An 18,674-nucleotide genomic window follows, 5' to 3' on the forward strand; every position below is an offset into this window, starting at 1 on the left:
GAGTGTCAGAATCTGACGTTGTAGGGGACTGGAGAGAGATGGCTCAGTGGTTAAGAGCTCTTGCTGCTCTTACAGACAGCACGGGTTTGGTTTCCAGCACAACACTGAGAAATTCATAGTTGACTGTAGCTCCAGTTCCAGGGCATCTTCCGGTATCCATGGGGACTGCGTGTATCCATGCACATGTGTGTGCTCTCTCACGGGTGCACAGGTTTTCCGCCTGCAGGCTGCAGTGGGTACACTGTGCTTCTTTGCTTTGGTGGTGATCTGTTGCCCTGGAGCTTGCTCCCCACAGCCTGGCCTCTGGAGTTTGGGGTCGCAGGTGTGGCCTGCATCCCCCTGCCCACCTTGTGCTTCAGGGACTGCTGCATTTGGGCCAGCGTCCTCAGCTTTCTCATACCCCATATGGTCTTGTTCATGTCTTTACTTCTCATACTTCTGAAAGTAAACACAAGGGCGTGCTGTGGAAAGAATGTGTGTTTCATCTTTATCGTGCTCTCTGAGCCTTAGCTCTCTGAGTTTTTTATTTGTAAGTAGAACACCACTAATTTCCTCATAGGGTATGCTAAGTTTGCTAATTATATGGATTCCCAAAGCCTGGGGAGCCCGCCTCTTTCTGCATTTCTGGGAGCGGGTACTCGTTTATTAGTAGACGTTTGAATATTTGGGTGCTTTGCCTGTGGTGGGCTCACAGGGAAGAGTCTTGGAGGGAGGGGTACTGGTGCTTGGCCTTGTTTTGTTTTCAAGGTTTATTACGTTCTAATTTCTATATCATAAAATACAGAAGCCAGGTCTGGTGGCACAGGCCTGCAATCCCAGCACTAGGGAGGTATAGGCAGGAGGCTTAGAAGTTAAGAGTTATCCTTGGCCACAAAAAGAGTTTGAGGCTAGCCTGGGCTACATGAGACTCTGTCTTTAAAAACAAAATGAGAGAAAGCAAGCCAGATATGGTGGTGCACACTTTAATTCCAGCACTCAGGAGGCAGAGGCAGGGAAATCTCTGTGATTGCAAGGACAACCAGGTTTACATAACAATTTCCAGGACAGCCAGGGCTACAAAGAATTTTTTTTGATGTTTGTTTTTAAGGACAGAGTGTCACTGTACAGCCTAGGTTGGCCTGGAACCTTCTGTAGCCCAGTTTGATAGCTCAGATTGCCATCAATCTTGGGGATTTCTGAGGATTAAGGGTACACGTGTGCACCACAGCGCTGTCACCACAGCGGCTGTCTCTCTCCTCTCTTTCTGTGTACTCCACGTAAAAGAGAAGAAGCAGCCAGTTGAAACTCTTTAGTCCAGCTGTGGGGTACAGGTAAGGGAATTTTTTTCCTGCAGTGTTACTGCTCCTTTTCCTGGACTGCCAGTACCAGGCCAGGTGGCAGTGGGGAGCTCAAGGCCTGGAGCCCAAGTCGGGTGGCAAGAAGAGCCTGGCCTGGCTGACTGAATCAGGCTGCTGCTTCAGGAACAGCGCACTCCTGCAGGTCGCCACTACAGTGGGCTGAGAGGAGCAGCAGCAGCTCAGCTCATGGCAGGGCCGAGCTCTAGCGGTGACCACAGAGGTTCAGTGGTGACTGCCTGCCCGGCCGTTGAGTGGGAGCTCCGGTCCAGTGATGAATTCTTCAGGGAGAAGGAGAGCCCTATTTCCCCCAGTGTGACAGCTCTGGATAAACAGCCAGTTGCTGACATCCTTCATGTGAAACAAGGACTAATAAACCTTGGGCAGTGGGGAGGGGCTTTGGGGATGAATGCATCTCATTGGCTGGGACTTAGGATCTGCCAGTGCTCTGTTTGCATGGGGAAAGATAACAGGTGACAAGCTCCCGTGACTGGCCACCTGTAGCCACCCGCGGCTTGTGTCATATGCTCCTGAGGCAGGCGCAGAAACAGGAGAGAGCTTTGTTCTCTACTTTCCAGTCTCAGGATGAGATTTTAAATCTCAAATTTGAGATTTCCTGGGTTTGAACATGCTTCATCTTGCTAGTCCCATGCCAGTGCCCTTGGAGACATGGCTCAGGAGCCATACAGGGACTCATTATTGTTTGGAACAGGGTCTCGCTCTGTAGCCCGAGGTAGCCAGAAGCTTGTTGTGTTGCTCAGGTTGGCCTCACTTACAGCCCAGCTTCTGAGTGGTGGGCTGACAGCTGCCTGCATCTCCCTTGAGACCTCTCTGGCTTTCTTCTGCTGTGCCTCCCTGATGCTTGGGGTCTCTGTGCTTTGGGCCCTGAGAACTCAAGTGTGTAACACCGGCGTGTGAGAAGATGGGTGGAGGCTGTTTGTAAATGCAGGGCTCACTGCTGACTGTCGGTGGTCCTGTTCTTGCTAATGTGTGCTCAGTGCTGATTTTTCCTCCTTGCAGGTGTAATGGACAGGTAACAGAAGACCACTTCCCTTCCTTGTCAGGGCAGCAGCATGACTGAGTGCTTCCTGCCCCCCACCAGCAGCCCTAGTGAACACCGAAGGGCCGAGCATGGCAGCGGGCTGACCCGGACCCCCAGCTCTGAGGAGATTAGTCCTACAAAATTTCCTGGCTTGTACAGGACGGGTGAGCCCTCTCCTCCCCATGACATCCTCCACGAGCCTCCTGACTTAGTATCAGATGATGAGAAAGACCATGGGAAGAAAAAAGGAAAATTTAAGAAAAAGGAAAAAAGGAGTAAGTATTGTTTTCTCTATGCTTTTGGTACAGGATCTCTTGCCTTGGCCTCTTGATGGATTCCCAGCCTGTGTCAGCACATCTGGCTTGATGTGTTTTGATAACTTCTGCTCTAACCACATGCCCCAGTTGTCTTCTGGAAATAATGTCTAGGCAGATACTCTCATTTGCCATTCTCTGTTCTTTATATTGTGGGTTCTTAATTTTTCTTTGCATTACAAATAAAGACACCAAATTTTCAGAAGTGGTAAGTTTCCCAGTCTCTATTTTAAAAGTGGTTGTTCAAAATAATGCATATAAAGTAGAAATTATTTTGCCGAGACCGAGTCACCCTTTATGGATTTGTGGTCATTTGGGAACTCTTACTGGACTCTGTGTAGCCCTGGCTGTCCTGGAACTCATTCTAGACCAGGCTAGCCTCAAACTCAGATCTGCCTGCCTCTGCCTCCTGAGTGCTGGGAGCAGTCATGCCCCACCACTGCCTGGTTTCCTCTTAAGACTTTTGCCACTCAGGTTAGTCCAAGATTATGGTTTTAGTTGAAAGACTTACAAACTATTTTTAATCTTTGCTATAAAATAACTTGTAAGTTAGCAAAGCAAGGCATTAAGATTTTGTGTTGATTAGCTATTAAAATAAAGCCCTTTGCATTGATGATTTATTTTATTTTTTTTTAAAGACAGGGTCTCTCTACATAGCCCTGGCTATCGTGGAACTCACTATATATAGAGAGAGCAGGCTGGCCTCAAACTCACACTGACAGGCCTGCCTCAGCCTCCCAAGTACTAGAATTAAAGGTATGCACCATTTTATGTGCCACATAAAATCTACTGAGTAGATGAGTTGGGGCTGTTTGAAAGAACAGAAGAGTAGGGCTGAGCCATAGTTCAGCAGTCCAGAGCGCTTGCTGTTCTTCCAGAGGACCCGAGTTTGTTCCCAGCACCCATAACCTCATAACCCCCTGTGGTCTAGCTCTAGGGGACCTGCTCTTCCCCTCTGGCTTCACAGCACACATTGATGTGGACACACATGCAGAGAATAATATTGAGAGGTAAATTGCTGGGCATCATGGTACATACCTTTAATTCCAGAACTCAGAAGGCAGAGGCAGACCTCTTTGAGTTGAAGGCCAGTCTGGCTTACATAGTGAGTTCCAGGACAACCAGAGTTATATAGAATCCCTATTCCATACAAACAAGCAAACAAACAAACAGTAGCCAGGCAAGAGAGGGGGAGGAGAGAAGGAGGAAGGAATTGCCAGGTGCAGTGACTCATGCGTGTCTATAGTTGAAGTATATTGGAGACCTATATAGAAGCATCACCTGTGGCCAGTTTAAGCCAGCCTGGTAACTAGTGAGACAAACACAGAAGCAAACTGGCAATTCTGAATTGGTATGAATGGAATTAGTGTCTTTGTCAGAATGCAAAAATTGCTTCTAATGTGTCAGCCAAAGTGAAGGAATAATTGCATTCAGCCTTCAGGTAAAGGAGGTGTGGTCTCTGCTCCAGAAAGGCTAGTGATGGGATGCAGGGCAGAGAGGGACAGTGGAGTAAGTGGAGCACATGGACAGTTGTGCAGCTTGTAACGTGCTTCTTGATGGCCTCCAGTGACAAACAGGCCACGGGTAGCTGAGCAGTGGGCACACGCTGTTTTATAGGTTTCATCTCATTAGTCTCCTACGTTTAGTGTTTCATGTGCATTCATACTTAGTTTCTTAGAACTCTGCTTGCGTACATACACTGTGTAATATATGTAGTATGTATATAATACATAATAAGCTACATTCCTCACAACATTGATATTGTAGATGGGTGCTGTTGTTGCCCTCATGTGGTCATTAAATGTCACTACATCATTGCTTTTTGCTGGTTTTTTTTTTTTTTTTTTTGGAGGACCAAGAAGTGATAGGTGCTGCCAGGTGGTACTTTTTCCCCCCTCTTACACAGTTTGACATTAAACACAATTTATACTGCATTTCCTTGGCAGCTGAAGGCTATGCTGCCTTCCAGGAAGACAGCTCAGGAGATGAAGCAGAAAGTCCTTCTAAGATGAAGAGGTCCAAGGGAATCCATGTGTTCAAGAAGCCCAGTTTTTCTAAAAAGAAAGAAAAGGATTTTAAAATCAAAGAAAAGCCCAAAGAAGAAAAGCATAAAGAAGAAAAGCACAAAGAAGAAAAGCATAAAGAAAAGAAATCTAAAGACTTGACAGCAGCTGATGTTGTTAAACAGTGGAAGGAAAAGAAGAAAAAGAAAAAGCCAGTTCAGGAGCCAGAGGTGCCTCAGGTCGACGTTCCGAGCCTCAAGCCCATTTTTGGCGTCCCGTTGGCTGACGCGGTAGAGAGGACCATGATGTGTGATGGTGTTCGGTTGCCAGCTGTCTTCCGAGAGTGTATAGATTACATGGAGAAGCATGGCATGAAGTGCGAAGGCATCTACAGAGTTTCAGGTATCGGGCACAGGCGTTTTGCTTGGTAGTTTAAAAAAATGAGTTTCCTAAATGAAAGACTATTAACTTGTGAGGAACATTTTGTCTTGGATCCTAAACTGTAATCACTTCCTTGGCCCTTCCGGTTGTGTAACCCTTCCACTGTGTTTGGTTTTCACGCTATTGCCTTCCATAAGGACTTACTCCCAGATGATTCACAGCGGGCAGCAGCCAGTCAGAGCGAAGCATGAGGGCTGTGTGGCTTAGCGGTGTGGTGTGCCAAGCCTTGTCTCACTTCTTTCTAAGCCCAGGCTCAGCAGTAGGAGCTGAGGTCTGTGAAGGGAGCTTCTCAGCCAAGTGATAGGTTTCCTTAGCCTGACTAAAGAGTGTTGTTTGCTCAGTGGCTGGGCCCCAAATGTGAATGCTCCTGTCAGCCACATACAGCAATGGTGTGAGCTTTGTGCTAGCATGGGGTTCATGTCCGAAGCACAGGGTTCCATGCAGGGCCGCTGTGTGTGTGAAACAGGTACTCTGCCATTTAGCTGCATCCCAGCCCCCAGCCCCGACCTTATTTGATGCCAATATTATAATGAGTTTTTTTTTTTTTTTTTTTGCTGGAGATGTTTGATTATCATTTATATCAGTTCCAGTTTAAAAACTAATCTGAAAGGGGCTGGAGAGGTGGCTGAGCAGCTGAGAGCACTGGTTGTTCTTCCAGAGGACCTGAGTTCAGTTCCCAGCTCACACCTGTCTAGAGCTCCAGTTCCGGGGGATCTGACACCTTCTTCCGGCCTCTGGGCACCAGGCCTGCACTTGGTGCACAGAAGTGTGAGGCACAACACCTGTACACATACAGAGAGAAAAGAAGCGAACAAAGAAATGCTAGTAGGAAAGACAGTTTAAAGAATTGCTTTGTGTTTGCTTCATTGTATTTGCTACACTAAAAGTACCTTTACACTATTCTATTTCTCACTGGAATTCCTGATTTGAAGTTTTCAAGTTTTAAAAGACAAACATTTTTATAATAAGCAAACACACTTTCTTCCTGTCTGTGGTAGAGGAGCAGGTCTTTATAAGGTATGCATATAGAATGTGGTTGTGGTGGAGCATGCTCATATCAGCCCTGAGGAGGCAGAGGCAGGGTTGCAGTTGAGGCTAGCCTGGGCTCCATCCTGAGTTTAAGGCCAGCTTCTGCCACACATAGTGAGACTCTATGTGCAGAGACTATGGCCAGCAACATAACGTACAAGGATTTTCTTTTCTCTCTCAAAATAAGACTGAAGGCTATCTTCCTCTTTGGGACCAGTGACTTAGTTTTGTCAGTCTGGATAAGGTACAGGTTTATTATAATGCCGTTGGAGTTTTGCACGTAAGATGGAATGTCAAGTTTCAAACATAAACATCACCTTGATTGAATGTTCACATTAGACGGCAGTTTACATTATCAGACTTAGTCTGTAGCTTGTTCTGTGTAGCTGGTCTACAGTTTTAAGTTTTAAAAAACTCAAAGCTATTTTGATCACCATCGCTGAATTATGCCACTTAATATAGATGGGACTATATCTTACATAAAATCTGATAGAAGGTTTGAAAAACACCTGATGTGCTGTTGTTTTCAGTACAATATGAAAAGCCAAATGGTTGTATTTTAGAAGCCTTGACTTTATTTTTTATTTTTTTGTTGTTCTAGCTTGGTTTAGACTAAGAAAATACTTAAAGAATTCAAACTTTAAGCCAGGCAGTAGTGGCACATGCCTTTAATTTAATCCCAGCACTCCGGAGGTAGAGGCAGGCCAGTCTCTGTGAGTTCAAGGCAAGCCTAGTCTACAGAGCTAGTTCCAGGACAGCCAGGACTACACAGAGAAAGCCTGTCCCAGAAAAACAATATTTTTAAACTTTAAAATAGAAATTAGGTGGGTGCTACTTATTGGAGAACAATTTCCCTGGAGTTTGTTAGCTGGGAACTTTGTTCTGCATTACAGAATAACTGTTTACAAAGCGGCAGCTCGGGAGTAGTTGCATGTGAGGGGCCTTCACTGTCCATCTCGTGAGGGTTAGGAACTCGACTTTCCATGTACAGTGTATATGCTTGGGTATAGCTTCATTTCCCTTTGAATTTTTATCTAACTGCCATTGTATTTATCATCGTATTTATATATTTTCCTGTATTAAACATATTTCTTAATGTACCATGGCTTCCGGGAATATTAAGTTTGTAGTTCTGATTTTCTGTGCTTGTGTTTTAGAGAGTTCTGTGACCCACATGCGGAGACTGACTCCTTTCAGGCGGGGCCAGGGTCTTACTGTGTAGCCCAGACTGGCCTTGAACTGGCCAGTCTTCTTGCCTCAGCCCTCTAGTGCTGAGATGGCGGGCGTGTGCCACCACGCCTGCTTCCAGAGGTTGTTCCTGCCTGGTCCTGTGTCTCTGCGGCGGGTGTGTGTAGTGGTAAAGAAAGCATGTCTGATTTCTGGTATTCTCTCTCTACAAAAATTAATATTTTAAGGAATCAAATCAAAGGTGGACGAGCTAAAAGCAGCCTATGACCGAGAGGAGTCTCCAAACTTGGAAGAGTATGAGCCTAACACTGTAGCCAGCTTGCTGAAGCAGTATTTGCGAGACCTTCCAGAGAATCTGCTCACCAAAGAGCTTATGCCCCGGTTTGAGGAGGCTTGTGGGAGGACCACGGAGCTGGAGAAGGTGCAGGAATTCCAGCGCTTGCTCAAGGAACTGCCAGAATGCAACCACCTCCTGATTTCCTGGCTCATTGTGCACATGGACCACGTCATTGCGAAGGAGCTAGAAACAAAAATGAACATTCAGAACATTTCTATAGTGCTGAGCCCGACTGTCCAGGTACGGGTCCGTCCGCACACTCCCTTTTGGTTCTGGCACTGGGAAATTGGGGGATGGGTCTGTTGCTGAGTCACTTGTACACAGTGAATCCAAGAAGGTGAATGACGAGTGAGCCGGGCTGTAGATCTGCTCTTTCCAAGTGTAAGCAGGGCCAGCAGTGCGCCGACAGGCGCGCGTTTGCCCTTTGCCTTAGTTGGGAAATGTAAATATCCTGTCCACTTGGATGAAGCACAAAGGGCTGTGTTGTTTGCTTGTCTAGAATTAGTGAGGCCTTCTCTTGTAAGATGGTTCCAGAGAGAGAGAGAGTACATTGTCTCTTAATCTGGTAGGCTGCTCAGGGAGTTGAATAGTGTGTTGCTTGTTTGTTTTTTTTTAATATACATGCATATCTGGCATCCGTTTTGTATGTGGGAATTGGATGTGTGTGGCTGCACATGTAGATGTATGCTGATGTCATAGGACTTTTTTTTTTGAGATAGGGTTTCTCTGTGTAGCCTTGGCCTTTGGACTCGATTTGTAGACAGGCTGGCCTTGAACTCAAAGCAATCTCCTGGAGTTCTGGGATTGAAAGCGTGCACCATGCCTAGCTGTTATTGTTGCTTAAGCACCAACCAGCCGCCTTTTTTTCTTCTTTAGAGAGGGTCTGTCACTGGCCTAAACTGCCAAATAGGCCAGGTTGGCTGGCCAGCAAGCTGCAGGGAACCTCTGTCCCTCCTCCCAGCACTGGGTCACAGGTGGGCACCACTGTAGCCTTTTACTGCGTTGTGGGCTTTCCCCCACCCTTGTTCACCTTTTCTTCCACAGAGAGAAAAAAGGAGAGAGGGGCAGGGGCAATGTTATTGTTTGACTGCTCCCTGCTGATTAGGGTGTTGAACTCCTTGGGACAAGTTTGATCACTGAAGTAAGTAAGGATAGCTGATTTCTTCTTCTCAGCGAGCCACAGCCAGCAGCCAGCCATCCGCCTCACTCTCTGGGTTCTAGCGTTTATATGCCCTCTGAAAGTCCCCAGAATTTCAAATGTCACACAGTGGCAGAAACTCTGCAGCTGGCAGAACTGCTAGGGCAGGAGGCAAATCCGAGCCAGCCGCTGCAAAACACACTTCTTTTTTATTTTGGATGCTCTGTCTGCATGTTCACCTGCATGCCAGAAGAGGCAATAGAAAGCATGGACAGTTGTGAGCACCATGTGGTTCCTGGAAGTTGACAGAGCTTTTATCCACTGAGTCATCTCTCCAGCCCCGAAGCACATTTCTTTCTTCTGTGTTTCTTAAAGAATCCCAAATTGTCACTGTACACCACCACACCCAACATTTTCTTTTTTCCTTCTTTCTTTTTTTTTTTTTTTTTACTGTGACTTAGGGAGATGGAACTTGGGTCTTCCTGCTCGCATGACATGTCTTTCTGGCCTGGGGTCCTTTTATCACTGCTCAGCTGATGCTGTCAAAGACTTGTGTGTTTCCTTTAGAATAAATGATATTTACTGTGTCAAAAGAAAAAAAAGACAGTGGGTTTTTGTTGTTTTGTTTTTTTTTTTGTTTTGTTTTGTTTTGTTTTGTTTTTTTGAGACAAGTTTCTCTGTCCTGGAACTCATTGTCGACCAAGCTGGCCTTGAGCTCAGAGATCCACCTGCCTCTTCCTCCCGAGTGCTGGGACTACAAGTATGCACCACTTTAATTTTTAAATGAAGCTTTCTTTCTGGCTGGTATGTGAGGTTCTGACCACATGGCACTATTGCTACTATAAGGGGTATTTTCTTTTGTAAAGATACTTTTATTAGTTATTAGTTATATTTTGGAAACAAACTGTTTCTTAAATTACTCAAATATCATGCTCACTTTTGTTAGCCTGTATTCAAAATTTGGTCAGTACTACCTCGTTACTCAACATTGCCATAATGTGGATGCTTGAACCACAGACGTTCCAAGGGAATCATAAGAAAGTTTAAGCCAGGAAAAGATGTCCTGTCTTGGTTGTTCAGCCATTCTGCAGTTCTGGCTTCCTAGTAAGGGAGCATCATAGAGCAGTGGCTGCCAGCTCTACACACCTGCAGGCAGGTGCTCCACCCCCCACCCCCACCCCGTCCTCAGGAGCATCACTTTGTGTGTGCAAAGGTGTCATAATAAGTTAGAAGTGACCATTAGTTCATGGGTGGCAGGAAAGTGCATATTGATGGCAGTGTGTCTCCTTTACTGGCTTTTCCCTGTGGGTCCATCATTTAAGTCAGGCTTTCATGTTTTCTTGAAACTGTTTTTGTCCTCTGTGGAGACTTTCTGTTCTGCGTCCAGGATTAAAGGCTGCACTATGTGACTGATGCAGGTAGAGTGAAACATCATGTTGACGGCTTTTTGCAACTCTAAATCTATTTTCTCCAGATCAGCAACCGTGTCCTGTACGTGCTTTTCACACATGTGCAAGAGCTTTTTGGTACTGTGGTCCTGAAGCAAGTGACAAGACCTCTGCGATGGTCCAACATGGCCACAATGCCCACACTGCCAGAGACCCAGGCAGGCATCAAGGAAGAGATCAGGAGACAGGTATGTGCCGCCCTGCTTGCCCTTCCCGAGCCCTGCCCTGCCTCTCCTTGCCCCTCCCTGCCTGGTCTGTGCTGGCCACTGAGGGCCTCTGAGTGGTGGTGTCCTGTGTGCTGCCCCCACCTCTTCTGGCACCACACGAACTTCTGTGCAGTTCTGGGTGGAACCCAGGGCCTCAGGCAAGCACTGCACGCCCCGAGCTCTGCAGGCCCCGAACTCTGCCCTTGACTTGGGAACACATTCATCCTGGCACGTTTCCAGCTATCCTAGTTCATGCCGTCTAAGTAAACAGTCATGGTGGAAATAGTGTAGGATTTTAAACCATAAGGGTTGGCTTTAAAGTCCCGCTTTGCTCATTCTTGACACACTGATTTTATTAGGCAAATGTTTCAGCGCCCTTAAACCTTGGTCTTCTCATTTTAAAGTGGATCAGCTCGGGGAGTTCTGTAGATAGGAGATAATACATAGGGAAGACTCCGCCGTGGCCGGGAGCTCAAAAATATTTGCTTTTCTAGACAAGGTGCTGTTACCCAACATATTTTACAGCTAAAATATTGGAAATTAGGGATGTTTAATAATTTACTCTGTGACATGATTTAGCTCAAGGCTGAGCTTTTTTATTATATACTACTTTGATATCTAAAAGAGACCCAGTAAATTGTGTGTATGTTGCATGTTATGTGTATGTGGTATGTATCTGTGTGCTCTTAAGTGTGTGTGTATGTGGTGTTGTGTGTGGTATATGTATGTGTATGAGATTGTGTGTGAGAAAGAATGTGTATGTGGTTTTTTGAGTGTGTGTGTGTGTGTGTGTGTGTGTGAGAGAGAGAGAGAGAGAGGGGAGGGGGGATCTTCAGGGAGGCAGAGAGACTGATTGGTAAGAAATTCAAGCTTGAGTAAAACCTTAACATCTGTTGATTGTGTTTGCATGAACATTGTCACATGCCTGCTTTTCTGTTCTTATCAGTTGCTGAGAGGAGGAGGGCAGAGGAAGATGTGGATTAATTACTACTGAATTACCAGAAACAATGAATGGGGTTCTAATTCCCAGGTCACACAAATGGGAGTGGGCACACTGTTCGCCGTGTCCTTGGGGAGAGAAGAATTGTCGCTGCTCTTGGTGCGGAACAAAAGATGGCTGGTGCCCAGAGCAGCGTAGAAACCCCTGTGCTGCTTTTCGATAAGGAGACACTGAGGAGACTCCGTTTGTTCTTGTTTTCTAGGAATTTCTTTTGAACTGTTTACATCGAGATCTGCAGGGCGGGATAAAGGACTTATCTAAGGAAGAAAGATTATGGGAAGTACAGAGGATCCTGACTGCCCTCAAGAGAAAACTGAGGGAAGCTAAAAGACAAGTGAGTTTCTCTCTCGTCCATTGTCTGGTAGTACACGGGCGTGTAGAAGAGCCCTCTCCTCACTGCTCTAAGTCACTTCTTTTAAACGTAATGCATCCATGTCTGTTGAATTCTCTTATGGGAAATTTATTCACACAAGTGGTTCTTGTTCTGTGTCATTCATATTTTAGCCTGGTATAAATCAAATGTTTCTTTACGTTTTAGAATTATTTTAATTACAAAGGTGATTGTTATTTTCCTGCCTGGTTTGCATCTAAGGGTAAGCTTTGGGCTGGGTGGGGATCCCTAGAGAGAGCCTGCTGAGAAGCTTGTTTCAGTGGAGATGCAGTATGCAGACCCAGGAGGGATCCTGCTTGTGCAGTCACTGGAAGAACTGTGTAAAACCTCTGCTGCGTTGGCCCTGTACTAGGGCATTGTGTGAGGCTTGGCTCTGGACTCAGTTTCCAGAGTTTCCAGGCATGTCAAAGCTAGAATCTACATCCCTGGAAGGCCTTGCAATCTACATGCAGATCCTGGAGGAACGGATTGTTGTGACTTTTAAACACAGCCACCTAAGTCCTTTTGCTTCAAGGTTACAGGCTTTGTTGGGAGTACAGTTCTGAGATTTTTACAGCTACCCTCCAGGTTTCAGGACATGAAGTCTAACAGGAGCCCTTTACGTACTTTTTTCTCTCTCTCCAGTTCACTAAATTGTCTTTTGTTTCTTTTCCCTGAATGCTGGAATTAAAGGCAGCTGCCACTACTCCTGGCTTTGTTTTTTGAGACAGGGTTTTTCTGTGTCACCCTGGCTGCCCTGGAACTCACTATGTAGACCAGATTGGCCGAGAACTCACTTAGAGTTCCTACCTCTGCCTCCTGAGTACTGGGGTTAAAGGTGTGTGTCTGCCCGCCCGGTCCTACCCATATTATATTCTAGCCAGTTAGCGAATGTCCACCATCATTGTAGACAGCTCACTCCTGCTGCTGGGGTTTAAGAGGCCATTTGTTACTTGTGGGCTGAACAACGCTTGTCTTTGACAGGAGTGTGAAACCAAGATTGCACAGGAGATAGCCAGCCTTTCAAAAGAGGATGTTTCCAAAGAAGAAATGAATGAAAATGAAGAGGTTATAAACATTCTTCTTGCCCAGGTAAGCTAAACTCTTCGTTTCTGGTCTTTTATTGGTTATTTTTCAAATGGAAGCTCAAGTATATACTTCAAAACCAAAATTGTAAAGTGAGTCCAAAGGACTTGTTCCTGTTCACGGCCCTACCTTGTGCTGTAGTTGCTGAGGTGTTCAGTGTGGAGGGAGCAGCTACTTTCCTAGTCTCTGTTCCTAGTCTCATTAAGCCTACACGACAGTTTGTGTTGTAGGCATTTTCCTGACTTAGAGGTGCTCAAGACCTTCTATCAGCAAGAGCAGAGACAGAAACTCTGAGGAGACACATATCCCACATATTTTCTTCAGGGTTTCCCATCTGAGGTTTCTTGGAATGCTAACTTCATCCATAGGTACTCTGAGGCAAAAGAAGAATGTGCATGTGTTTAAACACAAGAAGCAGCCTCCCTTGATAGCTTTTCAGTGCTCACGGGACTGCAACCTTGTTTGGAAGGAATTGCTGAAGCTTTTGCCTCCGCTCCTTATTCCTGCTCTGCTGCTCTCTCTAGGCCCGACGGCCCTAGATGGAGTGTGCAGACAGACTTTCTCCATATGGTGTTTCTCCATATGGTGTTTCTCAAACGGTGTAGGGAGGGGACCCGTCAAGCAGAGGGCCGTTCCTTCCCTCTGCTCTGCCTTATACTGGACACTGGTACCAACAACACGTCCATCTCCTCGGTCCTTTTCCTAGTGACAGTATGAAAGTCACCATGACCCTGAATCCTGGGACAGGAAGCCAAAGCAGATGATTTTTAGATTCTGTTTATTTTGCACATATGTGTTGCATATACATGTGTTCAGGTACCTGCTGTTGGGTCCCCTGAAGCTGGCGCTGCAGGTGGTTTGGGAGTACCCTGATGTGGGTGTGGGGAGCTGGACTTGGGTCTTCCAAAAGAGCAAGTGCTCTTAACTGCCGAGCCACCCTTCCAGCCCCCCGGAAGCCAAAGCAGATTGTGCCGTTTGGTCCTCTGTCCTGGTGTGGTAGCTCGTGGGGATCCTTGCAGAAGGCACACATTTGGGGTCTTGCAGGATTTTGTTGGTGAGAAGAGTCCAGACATTTTCTCAGAATAACTTGTGTAACTTTTCTTGATTCTGAGGAAATGGCTTTGGCTGTGCTAATTCAGTGTGTTCAGCGGGGAGCAGGGCTGAACAAGTCAGGGCGATGTGGGAGGCCCTGGCAAGGAGGCATTTCCTGTAGTAGAGCTTGGAAAGGTTCTTACCATGATCGTCGTTTCAGGAGAATGAGATCCTGACGGAGCAGGAGGAGCTCCTGGCCATGGAGCAGTTTCTGCGTCGTCAGATCGCCTCGGAGAAAGAGGAGATCGACCGCCTCAGAGCTGAGATTGCGGAGATCCAGAGGTACGGGAGCCGCAGGCTGGGTGTTTGCAGCTGCGCTGTTTATAGGAACAGAGCGCCTCAGCTTAGCGGCCCCAGCCTTCCCGGTGCTGCCACCCTTTACTACGGCTCCTCATGTGGTGACCCCAGCCACAGCATCACCTACGCTGCTGCTGCATGACTGTCTTTTGCTACTGTTACAAATAGCAGTATAAATGTCTGATAGCAGATAGTCTTAGCCAACTCCAAGAAGGATCATTCCAACATCCCTTCCAAGGGGCACGACCTATAGGCTGAGAACCATGGTTTCCACATTACCGTAAAAGAACTAGGCTTCTGAAGTCAGTCACTGGAAGCTTCTTAGCAGGTCACAGGGCAGCATCGCTCAGCCGGCCTCACAAGCACGGCATAAAGCAGCGTGTGTCAGCCTGCGGACAGACACTGTGTACATAATAAATAAATCACAAAGAAAAGAAAGAAAGAGATGGGTCTAAAGCTCTTTGTGTCTCTGCAGTCGCCAGCAGCACGGCCGGAGTGAAACCGAGGAGTACTCCTCTGAGAGTGAGAGTGAGAGTGAGGACGAGGAGGAGCTGCAGCTCATTCTGGAAGACTTACAGAGACAGAATGAAGAGCTAGAGGTGAGTTTGGGAGGGAGGCACTAGCCAAAGTCAGCAATTTCCAAAATGTGCTTGAGAATGCATGGTGTCCTGCTGGAGACCAGTACAGAGGAAGCCAAGGGCATTCTTTTCCTTTCTTTCTTTTCTGAGACAGGGTTTCTCTGTGTATCCTTGGCTGTCTTGCTTTGTAGACCAGGCTGGTCTTGCCGGTGCCTCCCAGAGCACGGAGGATCATAGGCATGTCACCACGCCCAGCCCTCCAAGGGCATTTTTTTTTTAAGGTATTTATTTTATGTATGAATGCTCTATCTGCATGCAGAAGAGGGCACCAGATCTCATTATAGATGTTGTGAGCCACCATGTAGTTGCTGGGAATTGAATGCAGGACCTCTCCAAGAACAGCCAGTGCCTGTAGTCCCAGCAGTCAGGAGTTAAAGGCAGGAAACTCCCTGAGTTTGAGGCCAACCTGGCCTATGGAGTGAGCTCCAGGACAGTCAAAGCTCAAAAAAAACAACAGCAGAAAATGTGAAAACTATCATTTTTGGGGCCGGAGAGCTGGCCCAGCAGTTAAGAGCTGCTTTTCAAGATGATCTGGCTTCGAGTGCTAGCACCCAAACGGCAGCTCACGACGCTCTGTCACTCCAGTTCCAGCACCCTGACACAGACATACATGCAGTCAAATGCCAATGCGCATAAAAAGTACTCAAGAATTGCCCAGGACGCCTACCCATTTGCTGTCTGTGGCGGGTGGGCAGTGTTAGGGGCTGCTGATGTTGATAGCACTTGTTCAGTAGGAGTCCGTCCTGGGGCAGAAGCAGGCAGGGATCCTGGGAGCTAGTCCAGCAGGTGAAGGTGCTGCTCTGCAGCCTGAGGACAAGTTCTCCGTGTGCATGCACACCTCTGCGTACACCTGTGCATATACACCTGTGCACGCACACCTGTGCCATTAAGTGTCCCCGGGACTCAGGCAGCCAGAAGCAGATGGGGCTCTGAGTTTGAGGCCAGCCTGGTCTACATAGTTGAGACCTTGTTTAGAAAAACAAAAAGGAAGCAGGCAGTTGTGAGATGTGGGTTGCTGGGGACTCTGTCGTTTAGAAGACCACACTGGTCTCTTCGTTTTCCTGAACAGGAAGACAAATGGCAGAATTAGCATAGTGTTTGGCTGTGTGGATTGTGAAGGCCCATTATTCACACAGCTTTCCTGTTTTGGGCCAAATCTACCGAGTCTTGCTGTGTTCTTTTAGGGGAGAGAAGGGTCAGGGCACACCCAATGTTCGGGTATATAAGTAGGGCTCATACTTGTGATCACCCAACTTGAACAAAGGTCTAGTCACATGGCATACCCTGCTGCTTAGGATGCTGGGAAAATCCTGAGGAAGGGGAGAGTGCTCACGGAGGGGCAGTTGCTGCACAAGCGGGGGCGGCAAGCGCGTGGGAGTAGTGACTTGCCAGGACTGCTGAATGAGTGCAGAGCTTGGAAGAGATCTCGGTCTCCTTCAGGCCTTACCTAGCACACTTCGCAGGTAGTCAGTAAAGGCGCATCTTGAGTGGAAAAGAATCTCAGCTTTTGTCCCAGTTCCAATTCCCTCTCCTAATTGCTACTAAAATTACCTTTGTACTCCCGTGGAAGGCTGTTGAGAAACCAGAGTAAGGAAGAAAGCCCAGCTAAGCAGGAAATACTTTCTAAAATAACTGTCCCTGTTGACACCTTGTTCTCTAAGTGTGTTTACTCCTTTGTGACTCCAGGCAGGTTATGCTTCCCCCATTGGGAGCAGTATTTATCTGGTCATTTGCATGTTCATATCTGCCACACCAGCCAGGTTGGCTAAAATATGACTTCTCACCTGGCTCTGCCTTGTCCTTCTGACCTTGAATAGGTGGTGACTGCCTTTTCTGTCTTTTCCTTAAGATAAAGAACAATCACTTGAACCAAGCAGTTCATGAGGAGCGCGAGGCCATCATCGAGCTTCGAGTGCAGCTCCGTCTGCTCCAGATGCAGCGAGCCAAGTCTGAGCAGCTACTGCAGGAGGAGGAGGAGCCAGAGAGGCGAGGGGGCACAGGCCCACCGCCCTGCGACGGTGCCCTTGAGGTCAGAGCAGCTAAGGAGCAGGCCAAGCCCTCACCCAGCAAAGACCGGAAGGAGACAGCCATCTGACCGCCAGCCGGGCCCTGTGCATCTTACTGTAAGCGAGCCAGCGCCTTTCCTGCTGTACACTCTTGTCAAGGGCCGCGGGTGCTCTTGCACCTGGCTCCTGTCAGGCTCAGGTCAGGGGGGTGAAGCAGTGGCCACACCGGGAGCTTGCAGGGACACAGGCGTTTCCAGTGTCAGCTTATTTGAAAATTTTCTTTGTTAAAAAATATTTTAACCCTTGAGTGGCTTCTTTTAAACCAAAAAAAAAAAAAAAAATCTTTTTTTTTTTTTTTTTTTTTTTTAAATTAAATCACAGCAGAATCAGGATCTCTTTCTTCTCAAAGGGTGGGAACCAAACCAGGTCACTTCTGCGTCTGCCTTGTGGACGCTCGTGGTCTCGCCAGCCCCGCAGGGTCTCTGGCCACTCTTGCTTGTGCCTTCCACACCTTTTGGTGCAGATTGTTCAGTGGGGAGCTGCCTCATATTCTGACTGTTCCCTTACCCGCCCTGTACCACTTGGCTTTTCCAGTTCTGAGGCAAGTCCGGCAGCGTGAGTCCTCAGGATGGCCTAGTTTAGGAGTTCCCCGAGCGGCCTGCCACAGCCTTGCCGTGCAGGCCCAGTCACTCACTGCCAGGGATCAAGCAAAGGCCTTTTCTGAGGTGGTCAGGGGTGGCCACCTTGACCCTGAGGCGTTCACACAAGGATGCTTCTCAAACCAGAGACCTTTCACACACTGACCTTCCAGGAAAACCAGATGATTTCAGTTGCTGGCTCGGGCCAGGAAGCACACGCCTCTGCCAGGATAAGCCATGCAGACGCTCTCACACAGGAGTTTTAACTGTCGGCCTCAGGAGCTGCCTGAGGACTCCCTCTACAGAACTCAGCAGTAGGGAAAATGATAGCTGCAGTTACCCCACCTGGTGTTTGCTTCTAGGTCAGACTGCTGCTCCGTGGTGTCTGGAGGCCCGACTTTGGGCCGCACTGTCCATGAGTGGCCATGGGAGGTCCCCTGTGGCTCTGAAGACAAACCCCACACACTAACGTGAGAAACAACCCACACAGGGCTCCAAACCCCTCCTAGTTAGTGTTTCTTTCAGCACCTGTTTTATGTGATTTCTTTTTAGCCTCTACCTATTGCACTGTTGTGACTTGTTGGCCATTATTTGATTTTTGTACGAGAAAAAAAAAGCTTTGTTATAGAAATCAGCATACTATTTTTTTAAATCTGGAGAGAAGATATTATGGTGACTGGAAATATGGTCAGGTGTCAAATATAAATGTATAAACGCCTTGCTGTGTCCTGTCAGATGTACCACATTTATTTTATATTTGCTGGCAATATTGAAGACTTTTTTGTTTGTGTAAATTCTCATTTCTATCAAGGTATCATAGGTTTTTAAAATTAGAATTTCATTATTAGTGTCTCAATGTTGGTTAACTAATTTTTGCCAGGACCATTATTGATCAAGGAAATAAATCCAACAGCCATTTGAGAAAAAGCTTTTTCTTGTACACTCTTTTCTTTAAAATAATTGCAAACTCAGCAGCTGACACAGTTGGTGGAAGTGCTGCAAGGTCAAGGGTGAATGAGGGGCTCTGTTTCACCTGTGTCCCTTGCAATGCGTGTGGTCTGCTGTTG

The 18,674-nt window shown here is 47.0% G+C and overlaps 1 protein-coding gene across 4 annotated transcripts in view; it reads left to right on the top strand.

The window, feature by feature from the left end:
• Ralbp1 (ralA binding protein 1) overlaps positions 1-18,534 on the top strand; it is a 37,025-nt gene extending 18,491 nt beyond the window's left edge. For 3 of the 4 annotated variants that reach the window (XM_021653537.2, XM_021653536.2, XM_021653538.2), the window contains exons 2-10: positions 2,355-2,651; positions 4,637-5,095; positions 7,579-7,928; positions 10,301-10,462; positions 11,683-11,814; positions 12,835-12,942; positions 14,189-14,310; positions 14,801-14,924; positions 16,813-18,534. In XM_021653537.2, the coding sequence (XP_021509212.1) occupies positions 2,408-2,651; positions 4,637-5,095; positions 7,579-7,928; positions 10,301-10,462; positions 11,683-11,814; positions 12,835-12,942; positions 14,189-14,310; positions 14,801-14,924; positions 16,813-17,058 (1,947 nt within the window). In that variant the 5' untranslated portion in view covers positions 2,355-2,407 and the 3' untranslated portion in view covers positions 17,059-18,534. The remainder of the gene's footprint in view (positions 1-2,354; positions 2,652-4,636; positions 5,096-7,578; positions 7,929-10,300; positions 10,463-11,682; positions 11,815-12,834; positions 12,943-14,188; positions 14,311-14,800; positions 14,925-16,812) is intronic. The other variant, XM_021653539.2, reaches the window with a different exon arrangement.
• The last annotated feature ends 140 nt before the right edge of the window (positions 18,535-18,674 follow it).

The sequence above is a fragment of the Meriones unguiculatus genome, chromosome 15, assembly GCF_030254825.1.
Source record: "Meriones unguiculatus strain TT.TT164.6M chromosome 15, Bangor_MerUng_6.1, whole genome shotgun sequence".
Classification (NCBI taxonomy): domain Eukaryota; kingdom Metazoa; phylum Chordata; class Mammalia; order Rodentia; family Muridae; genus Meriones; species Meriones unguiculatus.